This window comes from Anomaloglossus baeobatrachus, chromosome 2 (genome assembly GCF_048569485.1).
Source record: "Anomaloglossus baeobatrachus isolate aAnoBae1 chromosome 2, aAnoBae1.hap1, whole genome shotgun sequence".
NCBI classification, from domain to species: Eukaryota; Metazoa; Chordata; class Amphibia; order Anura; family Aromobatidae; genus Anomaloglossus; species Anomaloglossus baeobatrachus.
The window spans coordinates 183,753,413-183,781,223 of NC_134354.1; the positions used below are offsets into that span (position 1 = coordinate 183,753,413).

Consider the following 27,811-nt stretch of genomic DNA (forward strand, 5'->3'; position numbering starts at 1 on the left):
GATCAGTAATGTCCGTGGACGTGTACTCTGCCTGGTGGTAGGAAGGAGGATCAGGTTCTGAAATGTGCGGTGCAGTATCACAGCTACTGACACTTGACCGTGTGGAAGACAGTGTTTGTGGTGGTGCCAATCTGACTGGAAGCATTATCCGCTATCCAACTAACAACCTGTTGACACTGGTCTTGGTTCAAGAGCGGTGTACTGCTGCGGTCCCCAAGAATTTGGGACAGGACGTGCGAGCGAGTAGATGTGGCCCTTTGTTGTGGCGAAATTAGAGCTTGCACATGACCTCGGCCTCTGCTTGCACCACCATCACGTCCACTTCCTTGTTCGTTGCCAACGCCCTTGCGCATTTTGCAATGCTGTGCTGACGTGTATTCACTATACTTGTGCGTTATATCCTAGTTTGTGCAAAACGCACACAAGTGCACCTGAACGCTGCCACCAACAGGCACACACGTGCGGTTTTTAAATGCACGCATGGACGCACTAAGAACCTAACAGCTTTTTAGGAGCGACAATTACTGAGAAGTCTGACACTATCAGGACTGTTTTAGACTGTGTAAACCAGCCCCAGATATGATGATGGCTGGTATACAGTCACCACTAGGAATGGCTATATACCCTGCCTGCCTGTATACAGCTACAATAGTCCTGAGAAGGACTTCTGGTCACACTGTTTGCAGCCCTGCTCCGGAACTAACTATAAAGGGCCGCAAACCTTTCCCTGAAGCAGCAACACAGCGCGCCAGCCGGTATAAAAGGCTCGGTCACGCTGTGCAGGCCGGCCAATCACTGCAATTCCACAACTAACAGGGCTGTGGCATTGCAGTGGTCTGCCAGCCAATCCTTGCATGAGGGCTGGCTCTCAAAAGAGCGCCAACATGCAGGGATGAAGACCACGAGTACAGCACGAGTATCGCGAGATTACTCGGTACCCGCCGAGTAGCCCGAGTACAGTGATACTCGTGCGAGTACCGAGTAGTGACAAGCGTACTCGCTCATCACTAATTATGATTTATTCAAAACAGTGCCAGCGCCATACACAAATACAAGGACACACTATCAAGTAGATTTTAATGGTGGCCTAAGCAATGCGCTGAGTGCAGTTGGGCATGCAATTTACCAAGATTCGATTCTGGCAGCCCGTTTGCAAGTGCCGAACAACTATGTCAGAAGTGCGTTACGGGAGACAAATCTGGAAATACTGCAGGACATTGTGGCTAGTTTCAGTCATATAGGCTGTTCAGAGTAGACCAAGCACCATGCGAACTGTTTTTGGGCTTAAAAATTGTTCCTAAGACACTTTGGAGGATTTGCATACCACTGGCTCCAATACCAAATTAATTTCAATGTGGAGCTGTTACTGTACCCCAAAAGAAGACTAGAACGATCCAGCTACCATGCATTATGCTACACCACAATCCCTGGAGTAGGATCAGTGTGACAACCTCTAATGATGGCCTTATGGTGTTGCCCGCGTGGGCTCCAGAACAATCTCGGGGTATCATTGTATCCAAGATAAAAGTGGGACCCATCAGTAAATATGGCAGACGTTTGTCATCCTGATCTGCACCATGAAGGTTGAATGAGGGCAAAGGAACATCTGTAGCTGCATGACATTGGACTACGAGCCAGACTTCCAAACGCCTTCCAATGGTCTATGTAGACTGTATGCTAAGCCCAATTTCACTTACAGAATAAATCAATCATGGAACCAGTCGCACATCCATTTCTCCAAAGTGTCATGGTAGCAATTTTTCTCACATGTTGGTGATGCGATGGCGAGCAGCCTACATGGCTTAAGATGTGCTACCGTGTTCTGCAGCATCTCCAGACTTCTCTCATCAAGCAAATCTGGAATGTCATTGCAAAGGGAGCTGCTAAAAGCATTTCTTAATTTTCATGCCTCTGTGCATTCAGCAGTGCGGCTGAACATTTCTCAGACAACCAATAAGAAGCTCATTGATCGCAGCCAAGTCTAAGTGCGGGAATGTGTAAAAATGCCGCTCATACGTTATTACATTACATAAAAATGGAAACAAATTTTCAAAATCTATCAATTTAGTCAGTATTGCTTGCATAACATTTTTCTTGATCTTGAAATTTCCAGAATTCCTCAACTTCTTCTTAGTGTTGCAGTTTCAAAGTTGAATGTAAATGTACCACAAAATATTAAATACATCCGATTTACAAGTAGATACAAAGTTAATAAGTTTTAACTAATAAGGGCACACTCACGAGCGTTCAAATCGGACAAGTGTAATGTGAGAAAATCTTCCATTGCAGTCTGGCCAATATTAGTCAATGATGGAGAGCAGATGGTCAGCTTTTCTCACATACAGATTCTTCATGCGAAAAAAAAAAAATAAATAAATAAATAAATAAAAATCGCAACATGCTGCGATTTTCTGCGAGAGCCATATCTCTCGCACCCATTCAAGTGAATGGGTGCGAGAGAAACATCAGACTGCATCGGATGTTATCCCAGTTCAGTGCGATATACACACAGGCTGACAATGGAGGAGATTGAGGGGGGGGGAATCACCCGTTCCCTCTGCTCCGCAGCACCCGCCCTCAACTTCACAGCTGTGACCTGATTGCAGGAACAGTCGCATGACACTCGGCTCACTTGCAGCAGAGCCTGAGTGGGGGAGCATTAGCATATCGCATCGGATGCCATACGCTCCTGTGAGTCCAGCCTAAGGCAGTATTTTTCAAGTTGTCTCTTGAGCAGCTATGGGCACTGCAGTTTCCTTGCTTTGTATTAGTTGAACTATAAAGCTCTGCACGACATCTAATGTAACACATTCAGCTACCAAAGGGTTATCTAAAGTATACACTGCTACCATCATGTTTACACTTAAGGCATTTGAACAAACCCACTGGTCAGTATAGCAAGAGCATAGAGAGTCACTGATTAGACCTGCTCTGAAAGCTGCTGGACTGGTGAAGTTACAAGAGAGGGAGGGAGGTGAGCAGGTAACTGCTGTATAGATTCCAATAGCATGGAGCGAGGTGGCTGGTATGTTAAGAGCTAACCTCACTCCTGGAATGTAGTTACTGAGCACTCCCTGCCTGTAACTAGAAGTCAGGATCCATGAAAACAAGCCCTGCATTATATATGATGAGCAAAGACAGCAGATAGAAAACGCAAGTCAACCGCAAACATGCTTAGTCCCATGCTAATTCAAGCAATATAAAAGAACATCCCTTTAAATGGGTGCAATTAAACAGGAGGTTACAAGAGAAATGGCATCTATTAGCAGGATGTGCATCTTATAGATGGAGCTTTGGCAGGCAGCCACCTAACATCTGAGTGCCATCTGAAAAGTGAATGTTTGTGCAGGTCATTACTGCTTCATCTGATATCCCAAACGTGGAGAGACTGCCTGCAGCGATATCTAATTGGGGCGACTCTTCTCCACAAGTAAAGTCACAATTTGGGTGATGCATCTCCTCAGGTGAAGCTCTGCCTAGGCAGTATTAGGCCCTGTGCGCACTTCCCGGTTTTTGCTGCGGATTTCCTGCATGTTATGTTCATAACATCTCTACAGTGATTCACCAGCAAAACCTATGGGAAAAAAAAATGCTGTGCGCACTATGTGGCTTTTGACAGCTGCATGTTTTGCTGCGGGATTCCCGCATCAAAAACAATTGCATGTCACTTCTTTTCCGCACGTCGCTGCGGGATTTCACTCCATTGACTGCAATGTAATCGTGAAATCCCGCAGGCAATAACGCAGGCAGCAAATTCTGTGCGGTTCATTGCGTTTTCCTGCTTTATTCCCTCCGGTATTTTGCGGTTTCGGGACATAATGTTCAATCGCTGCCCTGCGGTTTGCAGGGAACTGATGTCATTATGACAGGAAGATGAAGCGTAGCAGAGAGTAAACACACACATCACACTCACACACAGACACGGACATATAAAATACACATAGAAAGCAAATGGACATAGAAAAAAAACAAAAAAAAAAAAAACACGTGGGCTCCGCCGTATTTTTACCTTCCAGCCGAGGTAAACACACAGCGGCGGCCCAGTATTCTCAGGCTGGGGAAGGCGAGGGACAGGGTTAATGTCCCCCGCCTCCCTCCCCCCTCCCGCAGCCGAGACTATCAGCACGCAGCTGCCCCGGGACTGTCGTATCCATTATGCGGCAGTAAAGGAGTGTCCCCAGCTCTTCCTGTTGCCGTGATGTGGTGGCAATCAGAGTAATATAAAGGAGTTAATGGCGGCGGATCGGTGCCACTAAGTCCAGGCTTGATCATGACAGCGTCTATGTGACAGCTGACATGATCAACCCGTAAGTAAAGTGAAAAACAAAAAAAAAAAAAAAAAAAAACCACACACCGAGAAATCCTTTATTTTTAATAAAAACACAAAAAAGCCCCTGTTTCACCCCTTTATTAACCCCTCCCAAACACACAGCTCCGGCGTAATTCACGTCCTGCGATTCTTGCATCCAGCCACGACTGACACTACTGAATGCAGCCTCGCAACGAGACAGACTGCAGAGAGGTAACCACAGGTCATTTCCCACGGCCGGTAATGTGAACACCACATTACGGCTCGGGAGAAATGCAGCGTGCGCTCAACGGGCTACCTATCCATTCTTCTGTCTATTTATCGGTCTGCTATATCAGAAGGAAATTACCTTTTTTTTCTTTTTCAATGTGCTTTATTGCATTGAATGCATTAAAACACATGTCCCAACCCGATCCCGGCAAAACCGCGGCAATACCGCGAACAATACCGCGGAAAACCGCATGCGGTTCTCGGGTGCAGTTTGCCGTGTTTTTTACAGAGGTTGCGGTAATCTTTCAGACCCTGCAGAATTTTAAGAAAATTCCGTTTTCCAGTGCGCACAGGGCCTTAGGCATTATTTTTCCTCAGGGTTTTTTTTTTTCTTACTATGTTTCATATTCAGATGTGTTTAAAGAGTAGATAAGAAAATTCTGAATACCAAATACAACAACATGTCCCCAAAAGTACTACAAAAGAGTGGAAAAGAACTGATGCAAAATTAGACTTTAAAACAGGTTGTCCACTGCTTTTACATCCTTAGGATTGGTCATCAATGTCTGATTGGTCGGGGTCTGACACCTGGCACCCTCACCGATAAGATGTTCTGTGCCGCCACAGCCAGCCAGAAATGCTCAGTTCCAGACCTGACCCATTTTCTGATGGCGACCGTGTACTGCACCTCCATCACCTATTTGAATGGGAGGCGAATTAGCAGTAGTCAACCGCTAACAGTTGACAGGGCACCGCCGCCAGCACCAAGAACAGTCGATTGGTAGGGGGAGGTTTTGGGGGGTGGGTGCTGGGTGTCAGACCCTGTACGATCAGACATTGATAACGCATCTGAAGGATAGGTCACCAATGTAAAAGTAGTGGATAACCTCCTTAATTTAACTACGAATTTCCCAGGATATTAGTCAATTCTGACACCAGTTTTAGTCATAGCTAAAGAGAAAACTCTTAAAGCAATTCTAAGGAACTTCTCATCTAACATACTGTACTTTATTCAGTTTTAGGAGATATTGTCAGTCAGTTTTATCTGTTATCATAGATAAGATATATATTCTGTGGCTTTTAGAGGAGAATTTGGGTAAATAAGCAGTTTCTCCTCCCAACACTACTCTGGTGTCAAGGAACTCTGAAGGCAACAACAACCAACAAAGCCTGTACATCACTAATCTTACGGCTAGAAGTCAAAGCTAAACGTAAGATTGTTCAAACTATCATTCTGTGCTGACTGTCTTTAAAATCAGCTACACATGCTCAGACCATCATGGCGGGAAGTCATTTAAATACATCTTCCCACCTTCTGGTTTTCCATGCATCTCCTCCCTTCATGGCTCTATGAAGCCAGAGCCAATCAATTATAAAAAGGAGGTGAAGGCGGAGATCGAGGGAAAGCAAATCGGTAAAAAGGAAAAAAAAACGCATATATTATATAGAGTCATTACATACAGAGTGATCTATTTCAAGTGTTTATTTCTGTTAATGTCTTGAGTTTTCATTGGCTGTAAGCCATAATCATCAACTTTATGTCAGAAAAATAGATTATACAAGACTGAAAAAATGATTTTAAACTCAAATGTTGGCCTACTGAAAAGTCTGTACAGTAAATGCACTCAATACTTTGTCGGGGATTCTTTTGCATGAATTACTGCATTAATGCGGCGTGGCATGGAGGTGATCAGCCTGAGGCACTGCTGAGGTGTTATGGAAGTCCAGGTTGCTTTGATATCAGCCTTCAGCTCGTCTGCATTGTTGGGTCTGGAGTCTCATCTTCCTCTTGACAATGCCCCATAGATTCTATATGGGGTTTAGGTCAGGCGACTTTGCTGGCCAATCAAGTACAGTGATACGGTGGTTCGTAAACCAGGTATTGGTACTTTTGGCAGTGTGGACAGGTGCCAAATCCTGCTGGAAAATGAAATTTCCATCTCCAAAAAGCCTGTCAGCAGAGGGAAGCATGAAGTGCTGTAAAATTTCCTGGTAGACGGCTGCACTGACTTTGGTCTTGATAAAACACAGTGGACCTACACTAGCAGATGATATGGCTCCCCAAACCATCACTGATTGTGGAAACTTCTTAATAGACCTCAAGCAGCTTGGATTGTGGCGTCTCCACTCTTCCTCCAGACTTTGGGACCGCGATTTGCAAATGAAAAGCAAAATTTACTTTCATCTGAAAACAACACTTTGGATCACTGAGCAACAGTCCAGCTCTTTTTCTCCTTGGCCCAGGTGAGATGCTTCTGTCGTTGTCTATTGGTCATGAGTGACAGTAGCCTATGTCCTGGATACATCTGTGTGTGGTGGCTCTTGAAGCACTGACTCCAGCAGCAGTCCACTCCTTGTGAATCTCCCCCAAATATCTGAATGGCCAAAAATGTAGGAGGAAAATGAGGGGTGAGTTTTAAAATCCGAATATAGCTTACCAGGAGGTGGAGAATTGGCGCCGGCTGCCTCTGTGCAGGCAGGCGGCCAGCTGCCTCTCAAATTTTTTCACTTTTTTTTTCCCTCTCAATTTGGGGTGCGTCTAATAAAACGAAAATACGGTAATTCACTTTTTGATGATATTCTAATTTATTGAGATGCACTTTTATTGTTGACTTTATGGATTCCATCTTCAACTTCAGGCTCAAATTTATGTTGATACAGATTTTTTTTTTTTTTTTTAAACACACCAAGAAATGGGAAAAGAGATCTGTTCCTTGTTTTGAAGCCAGGGATCAATACAGCCTTTTCTACTAGATCTAAAAAATATTTTTTTTACCCCAAGTCTGCAATCACACATATGTGCATGTCATGCCATCCCGGAGAAATGGTACAATGTTCTCTTAGGCTCCTTAATTTTTTAAGTTCAACCTGCACCGCACTAGCACCAGTTTCCTGAAGCCCGGCGGGAGGTCAGAGTGTGCAGATTCTGGTGCAAAATTTAAAACCCTAAGAGATGGACACCAGAAGCAGTGGAGGGGCCCCTAACCACAGTCCCGACCCGATGGACGAAAAGTTTAGAAAACCCAAACTTCTAATGCAAATTAAACCACCAGGCAGGGGATTTGTACACTGAAGATATGCGTTGAATCAGTATAAGGCTATGTTCACTCAGTGCATTTTTGAAAGGAGAAATAATGATCAGCAATTATCAGACACTGGCACAGCCTTCCTTCTAAGGCCGTGTGCCCAAGGGAAAACGTACCTGCAGATATTGCCGCAGGTTTACCGCAGCTGCTCCCCGGAATCTGCAGCTATCTATTGCTGTGGTATATCTGAGGAGTTGTTGCAGTAAACCTGCGGAAAGAGTGCAGATTTCGTGCATAATTCCTGCGGAATTCCCGCCCTGTATCTTCAAAGTGGAGGAGCGGGACATCCGCAGATTTTTCCGCATGAATAATTGACATGCAGTTACGTGCACATACCGCCGCATTGATACAGCACGCCCCAAATCCCATAGGATAACATGGGGAGTGTCTGTACTTGCTAGAACCTGCGGATTTATCTAGAAAGTCCAGATAAATCCGCAGGTCTTCCGCGGCAAAATCCGCGGGTACACAGTCCCGTGGGCACATAGCCCAAGGGTTCACTGGATCTGAGACCCCGGATCATTTGTTTACGTCATGTGATGAACCCCTGGTGTATTTTCACCTGGGGAGAAACGCTTCAGGACACCATGAGACTGGTCGCTTCACTATATCCATAATTTTGACCTTTAAGATAAGTACCCAGAGTTTTTATCATTATGTAGGGACTCCTAGGGCCTACTACAGTCAGTCTGTATAGGCTTTAAAATATCCGTTGGATAGAGGATTGTTATCTTTTCTTGTTGCAGGTTGTCAACATACTGGGAATTTACCCTTCACAGATTGATATGGTTATTATACTATCTGCATACGGTATATCCAACAGAACTGGTTAATTACATCAGTAAATGTCATTTCTGCATATTACCGTATTTTTCGAATTATAAGACACTTTTCCTCCCAAAAATTTGGGAGGAAAATGAGGGGTGAGTCTTAAAATCAGAATATAGCTTACCGGGGCGGTGATTGAGAGGGGTCACTGGAGGCAGGACAATATTGTGCTGCTCTGTAGGGAGGCCCAGCGCGGCTCTGAACGGCATCTCGGTGCTGCCCGGAAAGGCTCTGTGAGGCGGCCTGTTCTGCTGTGTACTGGTGCTCAAGACATCAGTGGTAAGTTCTTCAAATAATGTCGCCCATATAGTCTGCGCTCTCTGCTCAAGCTCCTGTCTGTGCAAGCGCCGACTGCGGCCACCATTTCCTTGAAGACGCACCGCAAACATTTTCAGAATGGCCAGTCCCCGCAGCGAGCACTAGCACACAGCAGTGCCGGCCGCCACAGCACAACAGCACACAGCAGCGCCGGCCACCCCAGCACAGCTCCGCAGTGAGCATCTGGGCCCCCCTCTGCACTGCCCGTAGCATAGACCTGCTCCACCACCGCTGCTGGCTCCTGTGACCACCGCTCCACCACTGCTACTGCCCCACTGGTAAGACACCAGATTATAAAACGGACCCCAGATTTTTAAGGCAAGTCACTTTTGCCCACTTTTTTCTCCATTATATTATTATGTGCTTCTCTCACAGAAGCTCCTGTATGCCATGTGGTTACAATGCATACAGCTCCTATTACTAAGGACCCGGTTAAAATAGTGGAGGCGTTTCGCTCCTTTTATGGGGATCTTTACATTATAAAAGGTCAGTTCACGGACCTGCCCCTGACAATGCTCACCCATAAAGATCGAAGACTATGTCCAACAAACTGCCCTTCCCAGGCTGGCTAGAGAAGAGGTGGCGACGTTAAGAGTCAGACTTTCCTAAGGGGGAAATAACCTCAGTTATTAAGGACACACCGGTGAATAAAGGACGCTTTACACGCTGCGATATCCGCCCCCATCTGTTGTGTGACGTGCCGCACAACATCGCCCAGACACGTCACACGTACTTACCTGCCCGGCGACGTCGCTGTGACCGGCAAACCGCCTTCTTTCTAAGGGGGAGGTTCCTTCAGCGTCACAGCGACGTCACAGCAGCGTCACTGAACCGCCGCCCAATAGAAGCGGAGGGGCGGAGATGAGCGGGACGTAACATCCCGCCCACCTCCTTCCTTCCGCATAGCGGCCGGGAGGCAGGTAAGGACAGCTTCCTCGTTCCTGCGGTGTCACACGGAGCGATGTGTGCTGCCGCAGGAACGAGGAACAACTTTGTTACTGCTGCAGTAACGATATTTGAGAATGGACCCCCATGTCACCGATGAGCGATTTTGCAACGATGCAAAATCGCTCATAGGTGTCACACGCAACGGCATCGCTAATGCGGCCGGATGTGAGTCACCAAATCCGTGACCCCAACGACTTCGCATTAGCGATGTCGTAGCGTGTAAATCCCCCTTAAGAGTCCAGGACCTGACGTTTTTTCAGCAAATTTTTTAAAGTTTTCGGGGACCAAATTGTTCCCATTTTGACGAGGGTCTTCAACTCTATATCCACTGGGGCATATTTTGTCCCCCAGTAGCTTAAGGCTCACATTTGTGTCATCCCCAAGCTGAGGAAGGACCCTGTCAGTGTCTCTAATTATCGCCCCATATCTGATAAAAGCCTGCTTTACACCTTTCAATTCTGCATACGATATCATATGCGATGTGCCACGCCCCCATCGTATGTGCGACACGTTCAATTTGTTGACCGTGTCGCACAAACAATTGCTGTCACACGTACTTACCCTTCGATATGACCTCTATGTGGGCGGCGAACATACACTTCCTGGAGTGGGAAAGACGTTCGACGTCACAGCGATGTCACGCGGCAGCCGGCCAATAGAAGCGGAGGGGCGGAGATGAGCGGAACGTAAACATCACGCCCACCTCCCTCCTTCCGTATTGCCGGCGGGAGCCGCGGGACGCAGGTAAGATCTGTTCATCGTTCCTGGGGTGTCACACACTGCGATGTGTGGTACCTCGGGAACATTGAACAACCCGACGTGCAATTTTATGGAAATGAACGACGTGTATGCGATGAATGGTTTTACGTTCAATCGCACGTAGCTGTCACACGCTACACCACCACTAACGATGCCGGATGTGCGTCACTTACAACGTGACCCCGCAGACACATCGTTAGATTTGTTGTAGCATGTAAAGCCCGCTTAACTCTTGACTCCCAGTCACTTCAAACCATACTTGGAAGGCTACAAATCAGACCATAATGCGTGGAATACATAGAGCAGGCTCTCTAGAGCCCCCTCTGCTAATGATACTGTCCCTCCCCCTCCTTTTTCTTGGTAATCCCTCTACTCTTTCAATTCTATTTTCTTTGTTTCAGCTACACTCTTCTGTAGTTTGCCTCGTTTCGATAGAGGCCCCAATTTTTGGGGACTTTTCACGGTGTGGGTTATGGTACTGGGCTATGTGGTAATTCAGTTGTTGTTCCTAATGTCTGATATTGCAGCTATAAGGTAACCTCGGCTGCACAACACAGTACGTTTATTTTTTTTTGTTGTCGTTTGAGTTTTGTAAAACCTTGACTCCAACTTTAATAAAAAGAGATTACACACAATGCATACAGCTCCTACATGCACTATATTATTATTATTATTATATATATATTATTAAAGCTCAGTTATCAGCTTTTTTTTTTTATAATAAGTAAAAAGTCTTAATAGACTTTACCATTCACTGCAACAATGAGCTCAGATGGACAGGAACAACTATATTAGGAGTGGTTTAGCAGACCCCTGCAGCAAGTAACCAGCACAGCTTCTGCAAATTCAGTTCCTGACATACTTTGGATGTGAACAATCACAGACGGTAAGTGAATACATCACTGCTAAATGTACTGGGAATCCTATTGTATTTGAAATTCTGTTGGTATAAACTGAATTTTATAGAATTTCGGGTTTTGGTTACATAAATCACCAAATCAGCATGTACCTACACGAGAAAAGCCCTACAGCATAGAGTCAAGCCTGCATTGTCCAACATGATATATACTTAGTTCTATGGGGGGGGTGGGGGGGGGAACTATTTTAAATTTTAAATTATTCACTGTTTCATTGCAGCCATTTGGTAAATTATAAAAAGTTCATCTTTCTCATTACTGTATACTATGGATCCCATCTTGACAGGAAAAAAACAAAAATGTAGAAATTTGAGTAAATTTATTAAACAATAAAAACTGAAATATTACATGGTCAAACATTTTTCACACCTGGATTTAGGGATCATTTGCCATTCTTCCTTGCAGATCCTCTCCAGTTCCATCAGGTTGGATGGTGAACAACCATTTTCATGTCTCTCCAGAGATGCTCAATTGGGTTTAGGTCAGGGCTCTTGCTGGGCCAGTCAAGAATGGTCACAGTTGTTCTGAAGCCACTCCTTTGTTATTTTAGCTGTGCGCTTAGGGGCATAGTCTTGTTTAAAGGTAATCCTTCGGCCAAGTCTGAGGTCCAGAGCACTCTGGAAGAGGTTTTTATTCCAGGATATCTTTGTTTTTGGCCGCATTCATCTTGCCTTCAATTACAACCAGTTGTCCTGTCCCTGCAGCTGAAAAAAAAACCCACTCCCATAGAATGATGCTGCCACCAGCATGTTTCACTGTTGGGATTGTATTGGGCAGGTGATAAGCAGTGCCTGGTTTTCTCCCCACATACCACTTAGAATTATCACCAAAAAGTTCCATCTTCGTCTCATCAAACCAGAGAATCTTATTTCTCATAGTCTGGGAGTTCTTGTGTTTTTTTGCAAACTATGTGGGCTTTCATGTGTCTTGCACGGAGGAGAGGCTTCCGTCGGGCCACTCTGCCATAAGCCCGAGTGGTGGAGGGCTGCCGTGATAGTTGACTTTGTGGAACTTTCTCCCATCTCCCTACTGCATCTCTAGAGCTCAGCCACAGTGATCTAGGGGTTCTTTAACTCTCTCACCAAGGCTCTTCTCCCACGATTGCGCAGTTTTGCTGGATGGCCAGGTCTAGGAAGAGTTCTGGTGGTCCCAAACTTCTTCCATGTAAGGATTATAGAGGCCACTTAGGAGCCTTGAGTACTGCAGAAATTCTTCTATAACCTTGGCCAGATCGGTTCCTTGCCACAATTCTGTAGACAGATGTGTGCCTTTCCAAATAAAGTCCTATCAGCTTTAACACAGCTAGACTCCAATGAAGCAGTAGAACAATCTCAAGGAGGCTCACAAGGAAATGGACAGCATGTGACTTAAATATGAGTGTCTGACCAAAGTGTCTGAGTACTTATGACTGTGATATTTCAGTTTTTCTTGTTTAATAAATTTGCAAACATTTCTACATTTCTAGTTTTTCCTCTGTCAAGATGGGGTGCAGAGTGTACATTAATGAGAAAAAAATGAACTTTTTTGAATTTACCAAATGGCTGCAATGAAACAAAATTAAAAATTTAAAAAAGGGGTCCGATTACTATATACAACCCCTGGCAAAAATTATGGAATCACCTGGCTCTGAGGATGTTCATTCAGTTGTTTACTTTTGTTTAAAAAAAAGCAGATCACAGACATGGCACAAAGCTAAAGTCATTTCAAATGGCAACTTTCTGGCTTTAAGAAACACTAAAAAAATCATGAAAACATAATGTGCTAGCCAGTAATGGTTACTTTTCAAGACCAAACAGGTGGAGAAATTATGGAATCACCCTGTAAATTTTCATTCCCAAAACTAACACGTGCATCAAATAAGATCTGCTCGTTAGTCTGCATCTAAAAAAAAAAAAAAAAAAAAAAAAAAAAAAATGAGTGATTACACCTTGTAGAGCTGTTGCACCAAGTGAACTGACATGAATCATGGCTCCAACACTTGAGATGTCAATTCAAACAAAGGAGAGGATTATCAAACTCTTAACCCCTTCAGCCCCCGGGCACTTTCCGTTTTTGTTTTTTGCTCCCCTTCTTCCGAGAGGCGTAACTTTTTTATTTTTCCATCAATCTTGCCATATGAGGGCGTGTTTTTTGCGGGACGAGTTGTAGTTTTAAATGAAACCATAAGTTTTACCATATAGTGTACTGGAAAACGGCAAAAAAATTCCAAGTGCGGAAAATTGAAAAAAAAAGTGATCGTACAATAGTTTTTGGGATATTTTATTCACTGTGTTCACTATATGCTAAAACGAAGGTATCTATGTGATGCCTCAGGTCAGTGCGAGTTTGTAGACACCAAACATGTATAGGTTTACTTGTATATAAAGGGGTTAAAAAAAATTCACAAGCTAGTCCAAAAAACGTGGCGCACGTTTTGCGCCATTTTCCAAAACCCGTAGCGTTCTCATTTTTCAGGATCTATGGTTCAGTGATGGCTTATTTTTTGCGTCTCGACCTGACGTTTTTAACGGTACCATTTTTGCGCAGATGCTACGTTTTGATCGCCTGTTATTGCATTTTGCGCAAAATTTGCGGCAACCAAAAAAAAACGTAATTTTGGCGTTTGGAATTTTTTTACCGCTACGCCGTTTACTGATCAGATTCAATGATTTTATATTTTGATAGATCGGGCATTTCTGAACGTGGCTATACCAAATGTGTGTATTTTTTTAACCCTTTAATTTTCAATGGGGTGAAAGGGGGGGTGATTTGAACTTAGTTTTTTTATTTTTTACATTTTTTAAAACTTTTTCTTCACTTTTTTATTTTACTAGTCCCCCTAGGGCGCTATAGCGATCAGCAACCCGATCGCTCTGCACTATCTGCAGATCTCAGCTACAGAGCTGAGAACTGCAGATTTGCTGCTTTACTTTCAATGCCGGCTGTATTCCGGCATTGAGAGGAAGTGAGTCATGTTAGCTACAGGCGTCATCACATGACTGTGCTACCATGGCAACCACCGAAAGTCACGTGATCATGTCACGTGACTTCCGGTGGGGGGCAGGGTAAGTGACTGTCATGGCGGCGCCCATATACATATCGCTGCCAGATTTTGGCAGCGAAATGTAAGGGGTTAATGGTCGCGGGTGGAAGAGATTCCACCCGCGGCTAGCAGGAACACATGTCAGCTGTTGATAACAGCTGATATGTGTGCGGATCGCGGTCGACTGCCGGCGGCAGGGTGCGGGGCTTACCGGCACACGATCCATGACGTACCCAGTACGTCATGGGTCGTTAAGGGGTTAAAAGAGGCTAAACCATCACACAAAGTTGCAAAATATGTTGGTTGTTGACAGTCAGCTGTGTCTAAAACCTGGACCAAATACAAACAACATGGGAAGGTTGTTAAAGGCAAATATACTGGTAGACCAAGGAAGACATCAAAGCGTCAAGACAGGAAACTTAAAGCAATATGCCTCCAAAACAGGAAATGCACAACAAAACAAATGTGGAACAAATGGGAGGAAACTGGAGTCAATGTCTGTGACCAAACTGTAAGAAACCGCCTAATGGAAATGGGATTTACATACAGAGAAGCTAAACAATCAAAATAGGACTGTCTGAAGAGAACATGTAAATTTCCATAGTCATTGATGATATGGGGCTGCATGTCAGGTAAAGGCACTGGGGAGATGGCTGTCATTACATCTTCAATAAATGCCCAAGTTTACATTGAAATTTTGGACACTTTTCTTATCCCATCAATTGAAAGGATGATGAAATAATTTATCAAGATGATCATGCATCCTGCCATAGAGCAAAATCTGTGAAAACATTCCTTGAAAGAAGACCCATAAGGTCAATGTCATTGCCTGCAAATAGTCTGGTTCTCAATCCAATTAAAAATCTTTGGTGGAAGTTGAAGAAAATGGTCCATGACAAGGCTCCAACCTGCAAAGCTGATCTGGCCACAGCAATCAGAGAAAGTTGGAGCCAGATTAATGAAGAGTACTGTTTGTCACTCCTTAAGCCCATGCAAGCCGCTATAAAAGCCAGAGGTGATGCAACACAATACTAGTGATGTATTGGCATGTTCTTTTGTTTGCTTGTTTTTCATGATTTCATAATTTTTTTTTTCCTCATAATTGAGTGATTTCATAATTTTTCCCAGTTTGGTCTGGAAAAGTAACAGTTACTGGCTATCACATTATGTTTTCATGATTTTTTGTGTTTCTTAAAGCCAGAAAGTTGCCATTTGAAATTAACTTTAGCTTTGTGCCATGTCTGTGATCTGCTTTATTTTAAACAAAAGTAAACAACTGAAAGAACATCCTCGGAGCCAGGTGATTCCATCATTTTTGCCAGGGTTTGTATATGAAACGCTCGTTTGGCTGCCAGCTTTTGAAGGTGTAGGAGCACCTTCACATGGATACCAGCACTGCTGAGAAGTGTATATTGGCAGTGTTCACACCTGTTTTCTTTGTGTTTGTAGAGCGCCTACAGAAACATGGAGAATTATACAGAACACCTCAAGTTCAGTGCCATTACTTCCACGGGTCTTCCCATTGCATATGCATTGATGTTTTTGCCAAGTCTCTCTGGAAACATAGTCTCTCTTGTGATATTCGGAAGAATGAGTAGAAAGACATCTACGCACATTTATCTTATAAATCTTGCAGTCTCGAACATGATCGTATCGACAGGCATGCCCTTTCAGGTCATTTATTACAGCCAGGCTGAGCACTGGCCCTACAATTCTGCACTGTGTAACATCATTTATGAAGGGGCGAGCCTCGTCACACATTGCAGCATGTGTGTGAGCGTCACCATCTTCTGCTGGATTGCAGTCAGTCGATATGCTACACTAATAAGGCATAAAACCAGGATGCAGGCGAACCCGAAAACCACATATGAAAAAATTATTTTTGGTCATATTCTCAAAACATTCCAGAACCCCCAATTTGCCCTCTACCTGTGTATTGGGGTCTGGTTTACTTTGCTATGCCCAAACATAATGGTTTTCTTGGCAAACCAGGATTCTGCTCTAGATAAAAAATGTTTTGATAAAGAAGCAGAAACGGTTCAGTGGATATACAAGATTACCAGCATCTTAGAGTCAACTTGTTTTTTCACATTTTTTCTAGTCGTATTGCTGTTTTATTACTTTTTTATGAAGCATATCCAACAGATTCAAGCCAACAGCTGCATTGGAGAAAGGCAGCTCGTCTACAGCAAGGTGAAAACCAACATCATTGTTATTGCGGCCTTACTACTGCTGTGTTTCACACCCTATCACGTCTCAAAGTTCTTCTTGGTAGGATTTGACGACTCGTATGGATTCCAATACCTAAGTGCACTGATTGAAATTAAAAACTGTTGTTTGTGCCTTGCGGAGTTCAGAAGCTGCACAGATCCCATCGTTTACATCTGCCTAGACGACACCTTTAAGAAGGGTTTTCAACTGCTTTGCAAGAAATGTTCTAGAGACGAAGAAGTCAGTTCCTCGACGCCATTCAATCAATCCGCAATGCAAACGCCAACAATATCTGCGAGGATTATAAAAAGCACAGTAACAAAGCAAGGCAGTTCCCAATGAAAGCCACCAGAAAAATTATAAAATAAAATTATGAAACAGTTTGGTACAGTCCTACTGCAAATGTATAAAGATCTGATAACACTCTCTGCTTTATTAGTGGCTTGCCGAAAGGAAGCCAAAGTAGGCTAGAGCAAAGACATTGTAAGTCCTTATGTATGTGAGCCATGGGCTCAGATCACAAACCTGCCTACAATGATCTGCCGCTTCTATAACATAAGGACATGTGGGGAGGGAACATAAGAGCTGGCAACAGGTAAAAGACCTCATAAATGCAAATACTGCATGGAGCCACACCGAGCACCGGGGACAGACCGGGGAGAAACATCAGATGCTTTGGGCAGTAAATATACTAATTGCGAACAAGCCCGAAAAGACAATTAAATAGATTTTTTATTTCTTGACAAAACTGTCAACATTCACTGTTCTCGCTTACCCCATCAGGCTAGAAAAGCCAAGAGAAAGACTGGCAGATAAAGCATTGCGTAATATTCCTTAATGAACAGTACTAATTTATCTCAATACCTTGCTCAAAAGATCAGGTCAGTAACATGTCTAGGTTAACGACGTGGTTTTAAAAGTGCAGATATTAAGAAATTGATGTACACGAAGCAATCTTAATAGGCTGAGGGCAGCACAATATACAAAAATAAAAAATAACGAAAGCCTATACTCCTCTACTCAGAATGGTGGCACTGCTCTGCACTCCATATTGTCCCCTCTGGCATGATCATTCTATGGAGGGCATCACATGACCGCTGCAGATAATCAGAGGCAGCTGATCGTCTGCAGTCTCCATATTACATGTGAACCGGAACAAAGAAAGGCTTCAGCAGTCAGGTGATGCCCTGGATGAGAGCGTTAGGTTTTCTAATATTGCCTCAAGCCCTTTCCAATTAGCCTCTTTATGGTGGTGTGTAGTTAAATTGAGTCTGTGTGTGAAGGGTGGGTGCAAGTATCTGTGTCCCTTGAGCAGTGGTCTTCAACCGTCTGACAATGGGAACCACACCTCAGAGAGGGTCTCGAGCCAAAGCCAGCTCCAAGAGGGTCTCGAGCCACAGCCAGCTCCAAGAGGGTCTCGAGCCACAGCCAGCTCCAAGAGGGTCATGAGCCAAAGCCAGCTCCAAGAGGGTCATGAGCCACATCCAGCTCCAAGAGGGTCATGAGCCACATCCAGCTCCACCCTCTCCCCCTAGTTGCGACACCCAGAGCCCCCATTACCATTCATAATAACAGCTATCCCCGGACCGCTCTTCATACAGGTTTGCTAGACCAGGTGCTAATGCAACAAACAGACAGCCACAAGCTACACATCACAGATCACCAAGCCACAAGTTGGGGACCCCTGCGCATGAGCTTTAGAGCACATTGAAATCTGCTAATCTGTCTCATTGAGGTGTAACATGGTTATATCATGCCTTGGAAATAGATTTGTAGTTTTGATTATATATTTGCATCATTTATATTAGGGATAAACCAAAAAAAAAAAAAAATGACCCCAAAAGGGGTGTTTCAACAAATTATAGCCTATCCACATCTGTCTTAAATTATGTTAGGCGCATATGGCAGGAAGCAGAGTTTTTTTTTGTTTTTTTTATTTGTACACATACTGGGTTAGTAATCTGAGGTGTCTGATAGATCCCTCTCCATTACTAACCCCTTGGCTGACATCAACCCCAAAAAACATTGCCGTGATTGCCACTGCATCAGGGCAATCAGGAAGAGCAGGGCAAAGCACCAGAATTAGCGCATCCTAAGAATACGGCACTTCTGGGGCAGCTGTAGGCTGCTATTTTTCTGCTGGAAAGGGACAAATAACCAGACCTACCCAGCCTGATAGAATCAGCCTGCAGCGGTCTTTACCTTGGCTGCCTATAAAAGAAATGTAGGTGACCTAACTCAGATTTAATAAAATGTATCCATAAATAATTAAACCAAACGTCATGAAATCCCCTCTATTTTTGATTGCCAGCCAAGGTATGGAAATCATGGGAATTGTACTGCTCTTAGTCCCATTTTGCAGCCACCAAGCCTTTACTAATGACCATTTTACAGCACCAACGTTTGGGTCCCGACCCAAACTTTTAAATAAAGTTCGGGGGAACCCAGTGAACCCAATCATTCAAATAGCGACCACTGATTACCTGCAGCAGATCTGTAACACAACAATGCATGCAACACCCAGAACAGTGGCACCACTATAGGAGGAGAGTATCCACAGTTTATTTTACGTGGTGGGCCCTGAAGTGATTTAGCAGGGGTTGTCTAGTAGTGAAAATTCCTATAATTTGCGAGAATGTCTATGCTGATGTTAAACAGGATATGTGTAAATTTCTCACAGCGCTATGTATTAAATGTGGGATCTACCACTATTCAATGAACAGGGTTCCCTGCAGCTGTAGTTGACCACTACATCTGGGCATAGCAGACTTGAGACTTCTGCTATGGGGCCCAGTGATTTCCATGTACACTACCGGCAATGTAATGGAGTTTCTTCCACTAACTTGTACTGCAGCTGTCCTAAATTTTATGTGGGAATCTTGCAAAATAACAGCTGGTTAGTATATGAACATTAGGAGGATTGATGAGCGAGCATTTTTTGCTCAAATTTCCCATTGTCATCCATTATACTAGGTACTAGAGTCGAGTCTGTCCGAGCGTCTAACCTGGTTGCTTCGAGTACAGAGCATGGCAGTGCCCGCTCATCACTAATTAGACGTTATCCGTGGTCCAGGCTTCAGTAGAGCACTGGGGCTGGGCTTAAGAGTTACAGAGTGCACCAGCTATCCCCGGCCAGACTCATTAGTACCAACAAGCTCAGGAGGAAAAAGCTTGTAAGCACAGTGCAAGGTTGGTCGGTTCCCTTGGCAACAAGTAGCGGTGAACATATAAGTCAAAAAGCTTATACTTTGTTATGCTGCTTATTTTGACAAAGTTTATGTAATAAAACACAATTAAGATGATGGAACTAACAGAATGTCCACAACAGAATATCCATTTTTTTGTGGAGTCACAAATCAGGTAAAATTTTAATCCTCTTACCTTTACATCTCTGTGAATGATATTATTATCGTGACAGTAGCGCAGCGCTTCTAGAATCTGTCGCATGTAGTGACTGTGGAGATAAAACAAAATATAGGATATTAACATCTATATGGGCTATAAAGTGCCCTGACTGCAGTGGAGGCGGCAGCTGTATCTGAGCGGTTAGCTGTATGAGCAAGACACAGATTGTAAAAGATCCCAATCAACAAATGGAAATAAAGACAATGCAATGTGAGCGAACAAGATACAGAAAAGAGGCTGGAAATGGAATTGTATGGACACCTTGGCACTTTGAGGATTTACCATCATAATTAGCCTACTTTCTACATAGGCTAAGGCTGCTTTCACATCAGGTTTTTGCTGTGCGGCACAATCCGGCGCTTTGCGGGAAAACCGGATCAGTTGGGTTTTTTTTTGCCGCCGGGTGCGGTTTTTCCTCAGACTTTTATTAGCGCCGGATTGTTCCCCATGTACTTGCGTTTGATACGGTTTTTGCCGGATGCGGCAAAAATAGTCACTCCGGCGGCCGCACAGGACGCAGAGAGGAATGTTTTTTGCCAGCGCCAAAAAACTGCATAGTGCCGCGTGCAGCATGGTGCATAATGAAAGTCTATGCGCGCCGAATCCTGTGGCATGCATCAAACGCCGGAAGCATGTACCGGTTCAGATTTTTACCTCTGAGCATTCCCAGAAGTGATATAAATTCATTGCTTGTCAGAAAATCACTCACTCTCTCAAACTCTCTCACTGACTCATTCATTCACTCTTTCCTACTCACCGATCACAGGCGCAGCGCTGCACAGCTGTCACAAAGCTCTGGCGGCTTCTCCTGATTTGAAAATGCCAGCTGCCCATTATTCAATCTCGTATTCACTGCTTTCCTCGCCCACCGGCGCCTATGATTGGTTGCAGTCAGACACGCCCCCACGCTGAGTGACAGCTGTCTCACTGCAACCAATCACAGCCGCCGGTGGGCGGGTCTATATCTTGCAGTAAAATTATAAAAAAAAAAAAAAACAGAAAAAAAAAAAAAAAAAAACGCGTGCGCGCCCCCCCCCCCCCCCCAATTTTGATACCAGCCAAGATAAAGCCACACGGCTGAAGGCTGGTATTCTTAGGATGGGGAGCGCCACGTTATGAGGAGCCCCCAGCCTAACAATATCAGCCAGCAGCCACCCGGAATTGCCGCATTCATTAGATGTGACAGTCCCGGGACTCTACCCGGCTCATCCCAAATTGCCCTGGTGCGGTGGCAATCGGGGTAATAAGGTAATCATGGCAGGAGTCTATGAGGCACCCCCAATGATTAACCTGTAAGTGAAAGTAAACAAACACATACAACCAAAAAAATTAAAAAAGACAAAAAAACACCCTCTTTCACCATTTTATTAAAATCCCCAAACACCCCTCCAGGTCCGGCGTAATCCACAGAGGTCCCACGACGCATCCAGCTCTGCTACATGAAGCTGACAGGAGCGGCAGTAGAACACCGCCGCACCTGGGAGCTCCATGCAGCAACTGAAGGGGGGGGGGGGGGAAGGGGGGTAGTCACTGAGGTAATGCCTGCGTGTGCGGTGATGATGCGTGCGAGAGTGCCTGCATGTGCGTGGATGATGCGTGCGAGAGTGCCTGCATGTGCGGTGATGTGTGCGAGAGTGCCTGCATGTGCGTGGATGATGCGTGCGAGAGTGCCTGCATGTGCGGTGATGTGTGCGAGAGCGCCTGCATGTGCGGTGATGTGTGCGAGAGTGCCTGCATGTGCGATGATGATGGGGTCTCTCCCTCTCTCTCAGCTTAAAACAAAAAAAAAACAAAAAAACAAAAAAAACACGGATCTGTGTTTTTACTGGATCTGTCGCATCAGTTTTTACACAATCTGAGACGGATCCGTTGCATCAGGCAGAAACCGGATTGTGCCTGATTGCAAAAAACTGATGTGTGAAAGTAGCCTTAATTGAAAGTTTCCTAGGATTTTGCGAAACTAGAAACTGTATATACCTTCACATGGTTAGCTCAATGCAAGTATAGGTAAAAAAGAAAAAAGGTTTCACAAAGATCAAAGAAACCCATCATTAAGGGAAGGGGCAAAATCATACAATTTACCATCAGTGGCAGAAAGCAGTCAGGAGACATGACACCTCAAATTGTAGAAGGGGAATATCAGTTCAGGAGTGACGCTAGGATCACACACGAGAGCTGAAGCATTCAGTACTACACCAAACTCACATCATATCCAGTATCCACAAATATATATACAATATAGAGAAGTCTATGAAACTAGCTTTTACTTTAAGACAGGGGTGGGGAACCTTTTTACTGCCGGGGGCTATCTGGAAATTTCTACGAACCATCGGGGGCCGCACAAAATTATCAATGTGAAAATTACCCCGCTACATTTGGTCAAGCAATTAATTAACTCACCCCTATTGTGGTGGCCAGAGATGCTTCTCTTTGGCGCAGCGGTTAATTTTAGGTGATATTGATCATGTTGCTTCTCACAGCTGCTTTTCCAGGATTGTCTCTGTCTGGAGCAGTCAACTCTTTGTGATTAATAAGATTGGTAAATCATATACATCACAACTGACACTGGGACTGCTGTATATATATATATACACACATCACAGGAGGGGCTGGGGGCATATACATCACATAGGAGACGCTGGAACTACTGTATATAAATCACATAGGAGACGCTGGGACAGCTGTATATATATTAAAGGAGATGCCCCAGGCCCTCCTGTGATGTATATGCCTCAGCATCTCCAATGTGATGTATATGCCCCCAGTGTCTCCTGTGATGTGTATGCTCCAGCACCACCTGTAATATATACATTACAGAAGACAATGGGGCATATACATCACAGGAGGGGCTGGGGGCATATACATCACAGGATATATGCCCCCAGCCCCTCCTGTGATGTATATTTCCCCAGTGTCTCCTGTGATGTGTATGCTCCAGCCCCACCTGTAATATATACATTACAGGAGACAATGGGGTATATACATCACAGGAGGGGCTGGGAGCATATACATTACAGGTGGGGCTGGGAGAATATATACGTCACAAAATAGGCTGAGGACATATACATCACTGGGAGGCATAGATATGGCTTTGGAGCGCAGACAGCACGGGGGGGGCACGGACAGCACTGGGGGGCACGGGGGAAACTGACAACACATGCAGAGCCCAGACATTGCAACGGGGGCGCAGACAGCATGGGGGAGCATGGACATCACTGGGGGCACAGCACTGGGGGGTGGGGGGGGGAAGTCACACAGCTCTGGGGGAGTGGGGGGCACACAGCTCTGGGGGAGTGGGGGGCACACAGCTCTGGGGGAGTGGGGGGCACACAGCTCTGGGGGAGGGGGGGACACACAGACCTTGTGGAGGGGGGGACACACAGACCTTGTGGAGGGGGGGGACACACAGACCTAGTGGAGAGGGGGGACACACAGACCTAGTGGAGAGGGGGGACACACAGACCTAGTGGAGAGGGGGGACACACAGACCTAGGGGCCACACAAACCTGGAGGCCACACAAACCTGGCAGACACACAAACCTGGCAGACACACAAACCTGGCAGACACACAAACCTGGCAGACACACAAACCTGGCAGACACACAAACCTGGCAGACACACAAACCTGGCAGACACACAAACCTGGCAGACACACAAACCTGGCAGACACACAAACCTGGCAGACACACAAACCTGGCAGACACACAAACCTGGCAGACACACAAACCTGGCAGACACACAAACCTGGCAGACACACAAACCTGGCAGACACACAACCCTGGGGAAGAAACACACAACCCTGGTGGAGCGGACACAAGGGAGCAGGCACACAGCAGCTGGGAAATGAGCACATAGCAGCACAGTGGGAACGGGCACACAGCACAGTGGGAGCGCACACGGGGGAGCGGGTGCAGAGGAGTGAGCACGGGGGAGCTGTAACGGAGAAGCGGGCAAGGGTGAGTGCGCACGGAGAAGCGGGCACGGGGGAGCGGGTGCAGAGGAGTGAGCACGAGGGAGCTGTAACGGAGAAGCGGGCAAGGGTGAGCGCGCACGTGTTAGCTGGCACACAGCACGGGGGAGCGCGCACAGAAGAGCTGGCACGCAGCAGGGGGGGGGGGGAGCGCGCACTTACTAGTTGACTTGAAGCCGTCAAACTGCTGCTGGGCTTCTGTGGGACGGGGCGAAAGTGTTAACCCCGCCCACAAAATAAGTCCTCCTGAGCACACACGCACTGACCAGCGTTCAGTAGTGAATGCTGAATGCGCGTCCTCGTAGCGCGCAAGGGGATTTAAAGGGCCGGCAACCGGCAAGACACGGCTGCTGGCAGAGTCCCGGGGGCCGTACAAAAGGTCTTCGCGGGCCGTATGCGGCCCGCGGGCCGGAGGTTCCCCACCCCTGCTTTAAGACCACGTGCACACCCAGTACTTGAGTATTTGGTGAGTTTATTCCCGCAGTATTTGTAGCCAAAACCAGAAGTGGAACAATTAGAGGAAAAGTATAATAGAAACTTGAGCACCACTTCTGCATTTTTCACCCATTCCTGATTTTGGCTTAGAAATATGAAGTAAAAGAAAAAAAAAAAAAAGTCATCAAGAACTCAATGAGCGCACAAAGCGCACGTTCACACAGGACATTTTTGCAGCTTTTTGCCTTGGTTTTATGCAAATCCAATGCTAATTAAACTCTGCCTTCACAGTCCCAGCAAAGCCTATGAGATTTCTGGAATCTCATGTATACACACAAAAACATTTGTTTTTTGCTGATCACAATGTCAACTCCTTGGTTTTTGCGAAGTTTTTGAAAGAATGAGTATGTCAATTCTTTCATCATTTTTGCCAATTTTTTTCATTAATACAAATCAATGAGGAAGTACAAAACCGTTCAAAAAAAATAAAAAAAAAATACGGCAAAGTACAGGTTAATTCCTGCCAAAAGAGGAGCTTTTGCTGCAAAAAAACAAAAAAAACCCCGCAAAAAAACGCAATGGAAAGGCCCTGTGTGAATACACCCTTATGATGTGAGGCATGTTGGATTAGAGAAGCACTCCCATGAAGTTTTTTCTTTAAATCTGTATATGCTTGTAGTGTAGTGCGAGTGCATAACTATACTATCCTGTTACCGCCGCCTTCTCCAGGATCCAGTGCCATACTGCAACTCTTCTCAGGTAGGTCACTGCTATTCAAACTAGCCAACTCTCTACACGCCAGTAGAGTGATAACACAGTAAAAAAAAGACCCTTTTAGGTCACGCAGAGCGCAGTGTGAACGAGAGAGTCTGAAGAGCGGTGACGTTACAGAGAAGAGGAGCAAAATGACAGTGGGTACTGGAGAAAGTGGCAGTAAATGAGTATATTAAACAAACACACACACACACACACACACACACACACACACACACACACACACACACACACACACACACACACACACACACAATAAAAATACTTCAGCGTGCTTCTACAAATCAGTCTCAATGGGTATTGCACTTCGGTAGCAGCACTGGCTGGGCACTGACCTCCAGTTACTACACTCCCAGCTCAGCTTGATTTACTGGTCCATAAAGAATCGGAGACCAGTCAGTGAAGTAGATTAGGATGTGAAGAGCCTGGAGGAAAGTCACAAAATGTATATTTCTCACCAAGCTTGGCATTTAAAGGGGTTATTGAAATCTCCAAGATCCTATCCCAAGAGGTAATAGAGGTTATAATATTAGCAAATACCTGTAATTAGAAATGTAGTATAGTTCTCCTGATATAGCCATCTCTCTTACCTGATTGCAGCTTACGTATCCATGGTTACGTCCACTCATATAGCGATAGTTATTAAATGGCTTGTGGTCGTAACCATGGATACCTAAGCTGCAATGCCCTGCACATGAGGTAAGAGACAAGGCTATATCAAGATAACTATACTACTGTACATTTGTAATTTAAGGTATTCGCTAACATTGTTACGCTTAATAACTATTGCGATAGGATTATGGAGATGGGGAAAACCCTTTAACACGTTTTTTTGAAAAAAAAAAACACCTCAAGGCTTGAAAGTATACCAAATGTTCAAGTAATCAGGCAGTTGCTCAAGACTTAAGATCACACGTCCAGTAATCATCCGTTAGAAAGGATCCAGCAGCAATCAGTTTAGCAAAAACGCTGTGCAGACAGAACTTATACCCGTATCCATTTTTAAAAAGCTGATTTCAGCTAGATCTGTGGGGGTTTTTTTAACCCCTTCAGCCCCAAGCCTATTTTGACCCTAAAGACCAGGCCATTTTTTGCAATTTTGACCAGTGTCACTTTATGAGGTTATAACTCTAACGCTTCAACGGATCCCGGTGATTCTGAGACTGTTTTCTCGTGACATATTGGGCTTCATGTTAGTGGTAAATTTAGGCCGATATTTTTTGCCTTTCTTTGTGAAAAAAAACCGGAAATTTCGCGAAAATGTTTAAAATTTTGTAATTTTCAAACTTTTAATTTTTATGCTCTAAAACCAACGAGACATATGACACAAAATAATTAATAAATAACATTTCCCACATGTCTACTTTACATCAGAACAATTTGGGGAAAAAAAGAAAAAAAAAAAAATTTAAAAAAGGAAGTTATTAGTTGTTCAAAGTTTATGAGCAATTTCTCATTTTTACAACAAAATTTACAAAGCCACATTTTTTAGGGACCACATCACATTTGAAGCGATTTTGAAATGTCTACATGACACAGAACACCCAAAAGTGACACCATTCCAAGAACGGCACCCCTCAGGCTACTCAAAACCACATTCAAGAAGGTTATTAACCCTTCAGGTGCTTCACAGTAACTAAAGCAATGTGGAAGGAAAAAATGAACATTTTACTTTTTGCAACAAAAATGTTAAATTTAGCCTCAAATATTGCATATGCACAAGGGTAGCAGGATTAAATGAACCCCCAAAAGTTGTTGGGCAATTTCTTCTGAGCACGCAGATACCTCATATGTGGCGAAAAAACACTGTTTGGGCGCACAGCAGGACTCGGAAGGGAAGGAGCGCCATATGACTTTTTGAACAGAAAATTAGCTGGAATCGTTAGCCGCACCATGTTGCGTTTGGAGAGCCCCTGAGGTGCCGAAACAGTGGAGCTCCCCCACATGTGACCCCATTTTGGAAACTAGACACCTCATGTAATTTATCTAGATGTTTATTGAGCACTTTGAACCTCTGGGGGCTTCACAAAAGTTAAGAGTTGAGCCGTGCAAATAAAAAAAAAATTTATTACCACAAAATTGTTACTTCAACCAGGTAGCTTTTTTTTTTCACAAGGGTATCAGGAAAAATTGCACCATAAAATGTATTGTGCAATTTCTCCTGAGTACACAGACACCTCATATGTGGTGGAAATCAAATGTTTGGGCGCGCAGCAGGGCTCGGAATGCAAGGAGCGTCATTTGACGTTTCAAACGCAAAATTGTCTGGGATAATTAGCGTATTCCATGTTGTGTTTAGAGACCCCGTGAGGTACAGAAACAGTGGAGCTCCCCCACATGTGACACCATTTTGGAAACTAGACCCCCATGGCATAGAAAAAAAAAAAAAAAAATAGGGCGCACGCACAAATGTTCTGCAAAAAAAGGGGGGGGGGGGGGGGGGGACTAGGTGGGATGGAAAAAAGAAGTCCTATCCAAAGTCGAGTACGACTGCAGGACGATTGCTGATCAGGTACCTAATTGTTCAAGTTTTGTTTTGTTTTTTTTTTTTTATTTGGGGTGCACAAAAAAAAAAGCAAAAACTAGAGCAACAATTACGTACCTGATCAGCCAATCACG

At 44.6% G+C, this 27,811-nt stretch overlaps 2 protein-coding genes across 12 annotated transcripts in view; one reads left to right on the plus strand and one right to left on the minus strand.

The window, feature by feature from the left end:
- CASK (calcium/calmodulin dependent serine protein kinase) overlaps window positions 1-27,811 on the minus strand; it is a 431,912-nt gene that overhangs the window by 268,474 nt on the left and 135,627 nt on the right. For all 11 annotated transcript variants that reach the window (XM_075335532.1, XM_075335528.1, XM_075335526.1 and 8 more), the window contains exon 5: window positions 19,990-20,062. In XM_075335532.1, the coding sequence (XP_075191647.1) occupies window positions 19,990-20,062 (73 nt within the window). The remainder of the gene's footprint in view (window positions 1-19,989; window positions 20,063-27,811) is intronic.
- GPR82 (G protein-coupled receptor 82) lies at window positions 15,862-16,950 on the plus strand. Its single transcript, XM_075337753.1, has one exon. The coding sequence runs from the start codon at window positions 15,862-15,864 to the stop codon at window positions 16,948-16,950; it is 1,089 nt and encodes a 362-aa protein (XP_075193868.1).

What these genes read in the sequence shown, in the direction of transcription:
- GPR82 (XM_075337753.1), top strand. Translation starts at nt 15,862, where the DNA reads ATGGAGAATTATACAGAACACCTCAAGTTCAGTGCCATTACTTCCACG.